This window comes from Rana temporaria, chromosome 10 (assembly GCF_905171775.1).
Source record: "Rana temporaria chromosome 10, aRanTem1.1, whole genome shotgun sequence".
NCBI lineage: Eukaryota > Metazoa > Chordata > Amphibia > Anura > Ranidae > Rana > Rana temporaria.
This window is the reverse complement of record NC_053498.1, coordinates 153,386,967-153,396,966: the sequence shown is the minus strand read 5'-3', so window position 1 is coordinate 153,396,966 and position 10,000 is coordinate 153,386,967. Positions and strand designations below refer to the sequence as shown.

General features: G+C 51.8%; 1 protein-coding gene across 1 annotated transcript in view; it reads right to left on the bottom strand.

The window, feature by feature from the left end:
* VPS13D (vacuolar protein sorting 13 homolog D) overlaps positions 1-10,000 on the bottom strand; it is a 335,026-nt gene that overhangs the window by 193,992 nt on the left and 131,034 nt on the right. Inside the window, exons 49-53 of the mRNA XM_040326719.1 lie at positions 9,224-9,366; positions 6,355-6,485; positions 6,096-6,271; positions 2,570-2,693; positions 450-685 (exon numbers count right to left, since the gene is read on the bottom strand). Coding sequence (XP_040182653.1) covers positions 450-685; positions 2,570-2,693; positions 6,096-6,271; positions 6,355-6,485; positions 9,224-9,366 — 810 coding nt within the window. The remainder of the gene's footprint in view (positions 1-449; positions 686-2,569; positions 2,694-6,095; positions 6,272-6,354; positions 6,486-9,223; positions 9,367-10,000) is intronic.

Here is a 10,000-nt window from a genome sequence, read left to right as displayed (position 1 = left end):
TGAAGGTATAGGTGGGTGGAGTTTGTACCCCGTGAAGGTATAGGTGGGTGGAGTTTGTACCCCGTGAAGGTATAGGTGGGTGGAGTTTGTACCCCGTGAAGGTATAGGTGGGTGGAGTTTGTACCCCGTGAAGGTATAGGTGGGTGGAGTTTGTACCCCGTGAAGGTATAGGTGGGTGGAGTTTGTACCCCGTGAAGGTATAGGTGGGTGGAGTTTGTACCCCGTGAAGGTATAGGTGGGTGATATGTGGGTTGTACCCCGTGAAGGTATAGGTGGGTGGAGTTTGTACCCCGTGAAGGTATAGGTGGGTGGAGTTTGTACCCCGTGAAGGTATAGGTGGGTGGAGTTTGTACCCCGTGAAGGTATAGGTGGGTGGAGGTTGTACCCCGTGAAGGTATAGGTGGGTGGAGTTTGTACCCCGTGAAGGTATAGGTGGGTGGAGTTTGTACCCCGTGAAGGTATAGGTGGCAGCGATGTAGATGAAGTTCTCGTAGTAAAGCTGCTTGCTGTCCTGGAAGTTGTTCATGTTGCAGACGATCTCGGAAGATCCGGCTCCTTTCACAGTCAGGGTGACGTAGGAGGGGAGAGTCGGCTCATCCCAGGCATAGTCCAGAGAGGCGGCCGCCTTCACCTCCGTCCTCAGCCGAGGCTCCGCCACTCCGTGCTGCATGAACATCACCGGGACCTGGACACAGAATACATGTTCTGGAGTTACTTGTATGACCGAGACGGGGAGAGACAAGGCGAGAGAGACAAGGCGAGAGAGACGGGGAGAGAGAGACGGGGAGAGAGAGACGGGGAGAGAGAGACGGGGAGAGAGAGACGGGGAGAGAGAGAAGAGAGAGATGGGAAGAGAGACGGGGAGAGAGAGAGATGAGGAGAGAGGGGGAGAGACAAGGAGAGAGGGGGGGAGAGACGGGGAGAGAGAGAGGGGGAGAGAGACAAGGAGAGAGGGGGAGAGAGACAAGGAGAGAGGGGGAGAGAGACAAGGAGAGAGGGGGAGAGACGGAGGGAGAGAGAGACGGGGAGAGACGGGGGGGAGAGAGAGAGAGAGACGGGGGGGAGAGAGAGAGAGACGGGGAGAGAGAGAGAGACGGGGAGAGAGAGAGAGACGGGGAGAGAGAAGGGGAAGAGTGACGGGGGAGAGAGACGGGGAAACTCAGGGAGAGACGGGAGAGAGAGACGGGAGAGAGAGACGGGGGAGAGACGAGGAGACAAAGAGAGAGACTAGGCGAGAGGGGGGGAGAGATGAGGAGACAGGGAGAGAGACAAGGAAAGCCAGGGAGAGACAAGGAGAGAGGGGGGAGAGACGAGGAGAGAGGGGGGAGAGACGAGGAGAGAGGGGGGAGAGACGAGGAGAGAGAGACGAGGAGAGAGGGAAGAGAGTCGAGGAGAGAGGGGGCGAGCGAGATAGACGGGGGAGAGAGATGGGGAGAGAGACAAGGAAAGACAGGAGAGACGAGGAGAGAGGGGAGAGATAGACGGGGGGGGAGAGACGAGGAGAGAGGGGGGGCGAGATAGACGGGGAAGAGAGATGGGGGAGAGAGACGAGGAAAGACAGGGAGAGACGAGGAGAGAGGGGTGAGATAGACGGGGGAGAGAGACGGGGGAGAGTGACGAGGAGAGAGGAGGGAGAGTGACGAGGAGAGAGGAGGGAGAGATAGACGGGGGAGAAAGACGGGGGAGAGAGACGAGGAAAGACAGGGAGAGACGGGGGAGAGATAGACGGGGAGAGATAGACGGGGGAGAGAGACGAGGAAAGACAGGGAGAGATGGGGGAGAGATAGACGGGGAGAGATAGACGGGGGAGAGATAGACGGGGGAGAGAGACGAGGAAAGACGGGGGAGAGACGAGGAGAGAGGGGAGAGATAGACGGGGGAGAGAGACGAGGAAAGACAGGGAGAGACGGGGGAGAGATAGACGGGGGAGAGAGACAAGGAGAGACGGGGAGAGATAGACGGGGGAGAGATCGAAGGTGGAGAGACGGGGGAGAGAGGGGAGAGAGACGAGGAGAGACGGGGGAGAGAGACGAGGAGAGACGGGGAGAGAGACGAGGAGAGACGGGGGGAGAGAGACGAGGAGAGACGGGGGGAGAGAGACGAGGAGAGACGGGGGGAGAGAGACGAGGAGAGACGGGGGGAGAGAGGCGAAGAAAGACGAGGAGAGACAGGGGAGAGAGACGAGGAGAGACGGGGAGAGAGGCGAGGAGAGACGAGGAGAGACGGGGGGAGAGAGACGAGGAGAGACGGGGGAGAGATAGACGGGAGAGAGACAGGGAGAGAGACAGAGAGAGAGACGAGGAGAGACGGGGAGAGAGACGGGAGAGATGGGGGAGAGAGAGAGACGGGAGAGAGACGGGGAGAGAGACGAGGAGAGACGGGGGAGAGATGAGGAGAGAGGGGAGAGATAGACGGGAGAGAGACAGGGAGAGAGACGAGGAGAGACGGGGGAGAGAGACGGGGAGAGACGGAGAGACACGAGGAGAGACGGGGGGGAGAGACGGGGGGAGAGACGGGGATTGAGTCCTTCTATCGGGAGATATTAAACACTTTGTAGTCCTGAGTTCACCTTTGAGAAATTATCCACCCGGAAAGGAGGCGGCATCTGATCCGTGTTACTGAAGGATATCCGGTACGTCGCCCCCTGCAGGGTGATCTCCACTCGAAGGAAGAAACATTTCCCCAGAGTGTCCCTGAGAGATAAAAAAGAAAAGAAGAAGATAATAAGTACAAAATATACTTTTCCAGGACACTGAGGATCAATGAGGTCCTTCCAGAGCAATATTTTGGGTGAATAGGATCTGAATAACCGGATGTGTTCATATTATTCACCTTCCCACCCCGATCCTAAAACAACAAAAGCTTTGTAAAAAGTAAAAGTAAAAAGTTTGCCAGGAAAACGGAACCAGTATTGGGAGTGAGGGGGGCAGGAAGGGGGTGAAAATGGCCAGTATTGGGGGGTACTCGGTATTGAAGGGGTTAAGCGTTGGGGTTAACAGAGGCCGATATGAAAACAGATTCAGGTCCTTATGTTGGCTGTATATAAGAATACATTGTTACTTTACACATTGAGGCCCCTTTCACACTACTGCGACTTCAAAGTTGCATGATTTTACCGTGATTTCAGGGAATGCGGTGTGACTGGCATCAAAGTCAGACCAGGGACTACTTTGAAGTCGTACAAATATGAATGGTTCATGGAGAGAGGAAAACATCCTGGACTGCCGCACTCTGAAGGCGTCTTTATTTGAAAAATCCAAAATACAGGCGAGATCATAAAGTGGTCATACAGGGACTGGCCAACGCGTTTCACATCATAATAAGATGCTTACTCATAGCTGGAGTGTACAGGAAACAAGAACTTCTCCACCAATCAGAGCTCTCCATTACAGCATCAGAGTGCTAAACACATGATTGGATCAGACAGCCGCGTGACGAGCAATCCAAACCAAAAACCACTGAAATGCAAAGTGCAGCAAAAAATAAATGGAAACACGTCTGTGAATACAGAATAAAAAACAGCAACTCAATATATAGAGAAAAAGGAGAATTCTACCATTATTAAGGAAAATGCTAAATGTTTAAAGAGGTTCCTCAGCATCCGAGCCGTTCTGGGTGGGGGGGGTTAGTCAGCGTGCCGCCCCCTCCCTTGGGATTACATCCCTGCGGGGAGACGCTGTGTTGAGGGGGCGGCACGCTGACTAACCCCCACCCAGAACTGCTCGGATGATGGGGGGAAGCTTACTGAGGAGAAACAGGAAGTGAGAAATTCAGACAGAAAAAAAAACATTTAGGCCCCTTTCACATGGGGCGGAGCCGGCGGATGACAGGGCGGGCTTCGCACACTGAGCAGGGACCGCCCTGTCTTTTCTCCGCTCTCCCCTATAGGGGGATCGGATGAACACAGACCGTCTGTCCGTGTTCACCCGATCCGATCCGCCAGACAGATGGAAAAGTAGGTTTTTCCTCCGTCACACTTTGGCGGATCGGAGCGGATCGGATGTCAGCGGGCGTGTCACCGCTGAGATCCGCGGCTCCATAGAGGAGCACGGAGCGCCCGTTCAGGTCCGCCTAAAAAACTGGCAGGTGGACCTGAACGGGCCGCCCGTGTGAAAGAGCCCTTAGAAGGGAAATGGACGGAAAAGGAAAGTGAAACCACAATGCACGAGATTAAGGCTGCTTTCACATTGGGCAGTGGAGCCGCGGTGACCATATAGCAGCGCTATTTGTAGCGCTGCTATACCGTCATATTGACCGCGATATTTGGGCACTAGTGGTGCGGTATTAACCCCCGCTAGCGACTGAAAAAGGTTTAATACTGCCCGCAATGTGCCTCTGCAGAGGCGCATTGCGGGCGGTATTACCGCGGTTTCAATGGGAAGGCGCGGCCATAGGAGCGGTAAACACACCTGGTGGTCTCACATGGCGGGAGAAATCAAACGGGATTGGAGGCTTGGGGAGCGGGAAACCTTCTTCCAATATGAATGGTTGTCAGTGAAAGTCATGGGAAACGACTTTTCATGATACTAAGTGATTACTGATCCGTATATCCGGTTCTGCGATCTCATTGGAGTACACCAGGAACGCCCCCTTCCCTGGAGGTCCTACACACATACATCATACATTACCATCCCCCACTATGGGAGTGTCCTCATCACTGACATTCCCACTGACCGGAGCAACAAGAGATCCGACCTACCTCCAATACGAGGAGATCCCGGGGGGGGGGGGGGCACACAGGAGAGCAGAGAGGGACGGAGGATACTCAGTGTATATAGAGGAGGACCTACCTCATGTTGATATGGAAGGGGTTGGACCTACCTCATGTTGATATGGAAGGGGTTGGACCTACCTCATGTTGATATGGAAGGAGTCGGACCTACCTCATGTTGATGGGGTTGGACCTACCTCATGTTGATGTGGAAGGGGTTGGACCTACCTCATGTTGATATGGAAGGGGTTGGACCTACCTCATGTTGATGTGGAAGGAGTCGGACCTACCTCATGTTGATGGGGTTGGACCTACCTCATGTTGATGTGGAAGGGGTTGGACCTACCCTCATGTTGATATGGAAGGGGTTGGACCTACCTCATGTTGATGTGGAAGAGGCGGTGGACCTTGGACCTCCATGTTGATGTGGAAGGGGTTGGACCTACCTCATGTGGAAGGGGTTGGACCTACTCATGTTGATGTGGAAGGGTTGGACCTACCTCATGTGATGTGAAGGGTGTGACCTACCTCATGTTGATGTGGAAGGGGTTGGACCTACCTCATGTTGATGTGGAAGGGGTTGGACCTACCTCATGTTGATGTGGAAGGGGTTGGACCTACCTCATGTGGAAGGGGTTGGACCTACCTCAGGTTGATGTGGAAGGGGTTGGACCTACCTCATGTTGATGTGGAAGGGGTTGGACCTACCTCATGTTGATGTGGAAGGGGTTGGACCTACCTCATGTTGATGTGGAAGGGGTTGGACCTACCTCATGTTGATGGGGTTGTACCTACCTCATGTTGATGTGGAAGGGGTTGGACCTACCTCATGTTGATGTGGAAGGGGTTGGACCTACCTCATGTTGATGTGGAAGGGGTTGGACCTACCTCATGTTGATGTGGAAGGGGTTGGACCTACCTCATGTTGATGTGGAAGGGGTTGGACCTACCTCATGTTGATGTGGAAGGGGTTGGACCTACCTCATGTTGATATGGAAGGAGTTGGACCTACCTCATGTAGATGTGGAAGGGGTTGTACCTACCTCATGTTGATGTGGAAGGAGTTGGACCTACCTCATGTTGATGTGGAAGGGGTTGGACCTACCTCATGTTGATGTGGAAGGAGTTGGACCTACCTCATGTTGATGTGGAAGGAGTTGGACCTACCTCATGTTGATGTGGAAGGGGTCGGACCTACCTCATGTTGATGTGGAAGGAGTTGGACCTACCTCATGTTGATGTGGAAGGGGTTGGACCTACCTCATGTTGATGTGGAAGGAGTTGGACCTACCTCATGTTGATGTGGAAAGGGTCGGACCTACCTCATGTTGATGTGGAAGGGGTCGGACCTACCTCATGTTGATGTGGAAGGAGTTGGACCTACCTCATGTTGATGTGGAAGGAGTTGTTCTTGTTGACCTGGAAGCCCCCGCACCAGGTACAGTTGGGGACGTCCATGAGTCGGACGCACAGCAGCTGGTCGTAGTCATTTCTGGGCCAATGGAAGACCACGCTGGAGCCGGGGAGGGTGGAGATGTAGCCGTTGGGATTGCTTGTCCCCTGGATGGAAAGAAGAGCTCGGGACGTTAGGGAGGAACTCCGCAGCCGGACTGGGATGTCCTCATCGTTCCTGGGGCACTTACCTGTCCTCGGGCAAATTCTCTTTGGGCAAAGGCAAGCTTGTGAGAAGATTTGTTGATCAGGAGATAGCGAGGAGCGAAGGTGACCATACAGGTGTCTATGTAGCGCCCTCGGCCCTTCTTCACATCGATGCCTAGGAGGAGGAGGAAGGGACAGACAGTAATGGTGTATGAGGAGGAGGAGGAGGAGGAGGAGGAGGAGAAGGAGAAGGAGGAGGAGGAGGAAGGTACAGACAGTAATGGTGTATGAGGAGGAGGAGGAGGAGGAGGAAGGGACAGACAGTAATGGTGTATGAGGAGGAGGAGGAGGAGGAGGAAGGTACAGGCAGTAATTGTGTATGAGGAGGAGGAGGAAGGTACAGACAGTAATAATGAATGTGCAGTAATCAGATGGACAATGACACACTCCACCCACAACATCATACAATGACACACTCCACCCACAACATCATACAATGACACACTCCACCCACAACATCATACAATGGGTACTAACAAGCCTCCAATACACATCTTTTAGGAGACAGACATCCTGTCTCTGAGATAATCTACAGGAGTTAATTACTAATCATTTAGGTGACAACAGATAAGCTCTTCTCACCTGCTACACAACACACATTTATCATCAATCGAAATTCACACAACACAGTGTCAATTAGCATCACACAACACAGTGTCAATTAGCATCACACCATGAAAGGTCCCTGAGAGCCAGACTAAGGTTCATTTACATGACAGTAGCAGACGACATTTTTTATAGTACCCCCGCCCCCCTCTGCCTGGGAGATATTGAGATTAGTTAAGAAATTATCTCCAGGCAGAGAGAACACAATTTTCCCAAAAGTTGAAACACCCCTTTCCACACAAGGTATCCCCGACATTACATCTCCCCTGATTGGTCCGATCTGGGGGACCAACATCTAAATTTCACCCAGATCGGTCCAGAAAACCGAACCTATGAGAAAATCCCGAATAAAGTCTATTTTCTTCACACAATTCATATCCTACCTATCCTGTGTGGGGTGGAACGGATTACTGGCGGTATATAAAGGTAAGTGGACTCACTATACACAGTATGTGACAAAAGTAAGTACACCCCTCAGTCCCATTTCTTGTATCTTTTCATGTGACAACACTGAAGAAATGACACTTTGTATCTACAATGTAAAGCAGTGAGTGGGGGGCCAAGCATGTCTCCAGACCTAAACCCCATTGATCATCTGTGGGGGGGGGGGGGGAGGAGCGCAAGGTCTCCAACATCCACCAGCTCTGTGATGTCATCATGGGGGAGGGGAAGAGGACTCCAGTGACAACCTGTGAAGCTCTGGTGACCTCCATGCCCAAGAGGGTTAAAAATAATGGCGGACACACAAAATATTGACGCCCAGTTTGGAGATTTTCACTTAGGGGTGTCCTGACTTTTGTTGCCAGCGGTTTAGACATTAATGGCTGTGTGTTGAGTTATTTGTTATACAAGCTGTACCCCCCCCCCCCCCCCTGTGTACACCCCTCCCCCCCCCCCCTGTACACTCACTACAGATGATAGCCTTGACGACGCGTTTCGTGCTTCAAAGCGCTTTTTCAAAGACTTTGAAAAAGCGATTTGAAGCGCAAAACGCGTCGTCAAGGCTATCATCTGACCCCCCCCCGATCCCCTTATCTATGGGAATTCAACCCATCTTTTAAGTTTTTCAGATCAACTTCATTTTAAATTTGTATTTCCCACTGGCGGCTTCCACCACATTGTATGGGAGCGTGCAGTCTATGGATCTTCCACCAGAGGGCATCTTCTACATCCTTGCTTCACTGTTTCGACCGTAGAGCGGCGTCTCAGACGTGTGATGTCAACACGATCGAACGGAACAAGTGCTTGTCCTCCCTGACCTTATCGTGCTGTGCCCCCGGCTGCAGGATTCGTCGGACGGCTCCGTCCTTTCCGGCCCGCGGTGACACTTCGGTCATGTGGGATGGCTGATGTCAGGCTCTTGCTGAAGGTCTGACGGCCATCTCCTCATCTCCGCCATCCCATCATCTGCCCCCAAGGTACTGTCGGTATTATTTCCATATGATGGCATGTGTATTGAACCCGGGAGGTTTAACCCCATGAATTTGCTTGTGGAAAATTACATCTTATGTACACTGCTTATACAGCTTTGCATATCATTTTATACTGACTTTTATATTTTTGGAGTTGATCTCTAATAAATGGATTTTTTCCCTTAATATTTTACTTGAAACTTTCATTTTCTCCCAATAATACTGGGTCCTATGTGATCTGTAGATATCCATGAGCGCGGACTCTTTGGTGTATTTTCTGTATGTTTGGTACTTCCGGGTACCACGATTCCCGCAGCGCTGGACTATCCACCCCATACCCTACATACAAGTTACATTAGGGTCACCTTTATCCTTGCCTAGCGCCAGCGATTTGTTTGTGCATTTATTTCTTCCGTGTTGTCACATGAAAAGATACAAGAGATCTATCAATGTATTGGAGGTTATTGATGGGGGGATGGTACCTATATTGATCAATGTATTGGAGGTTATTGACGGGGGGATGGTACCTATATTGATCAATGTATTGGAGGTTATTGATGGGGGAGGGAGGTCGGGGGATGGTACCTATATTGATCAATGTATTGGAGGTTATTGATTGGGGAGGGAGGTCGGGGGATGGTACCTATATTGATCAATGTATTGGAAGTTATTGATGGGGGATGGAGGTCGGGGGATGGTACCTATATTGATCAATGTATTGGAAGTTATTGATGGGGGATGGTACCTACATTGATCAATGTATTGGAGGTTATTGATGGGGGGATGGTACCTACATTGATCAATGTATTGGAGGTTATTGATGGGGGGATGGTACCTATATTGTAGATGAGTCCGGGTCGGTTCCCTTGTTGGATCACTTTCAGGGCTCTCACTCCACTTCCACCATCCAGAGAGAATCCCTGACACCATCCCGGGATTCCATCCGGATGAATCCCTTTCCCGACTCTCATTGTACATCTGAGGAGAGAAGAAAGACATGGACACCGGATCCGGAAATATTCCACAACAAACATTTAGTCCGGATTCAGTGTGACTTCATACAACAGAAGTCTCTGCGAGTCGCAATGAAATCCGCAAACAATAGTGAGGAGCCATAGTCGCCATAATCGCTGTGATATGAAGCGTTCCGGCGATGGAGAGCCACTTCTCATGCCGCTTGGAACGGTCACATGGCACGACAAGTCGCTCCGGTCTGAACGGGGGGCTTAATGGACATTTCTGGTGATTGGAGAGAAAATCATTCAATGTTCAATGAGTGTGATCGATTTTCTCTCCTATTCCGATCATCCGGTTCCTGGAAACCGGGAACATTTCTGGGTAAAGGGAACCTGTCCTCTGTATAAATGCCCATTTGTGGGCAGCAGATAAAGTGAAATCATCTTCCTCTGTGGGATCCCCATTTCCCAGACCTTGGCCCAGGAGAGAGAGAGAGAGAGAGAGGTCCGCAGCCTGGGGGGACAGAGAGAGAGAGGTCCGCAGCCTGGGGGGACAGAGAGAGAGAGGTCCGCAGCCTGGGGGGACAGAGAGAGAGGTCCGCAGCCTGGGGGGACAGAGAGAGAGGTCCGCAGCCTGGGGGGACAGAGAGAGAGGT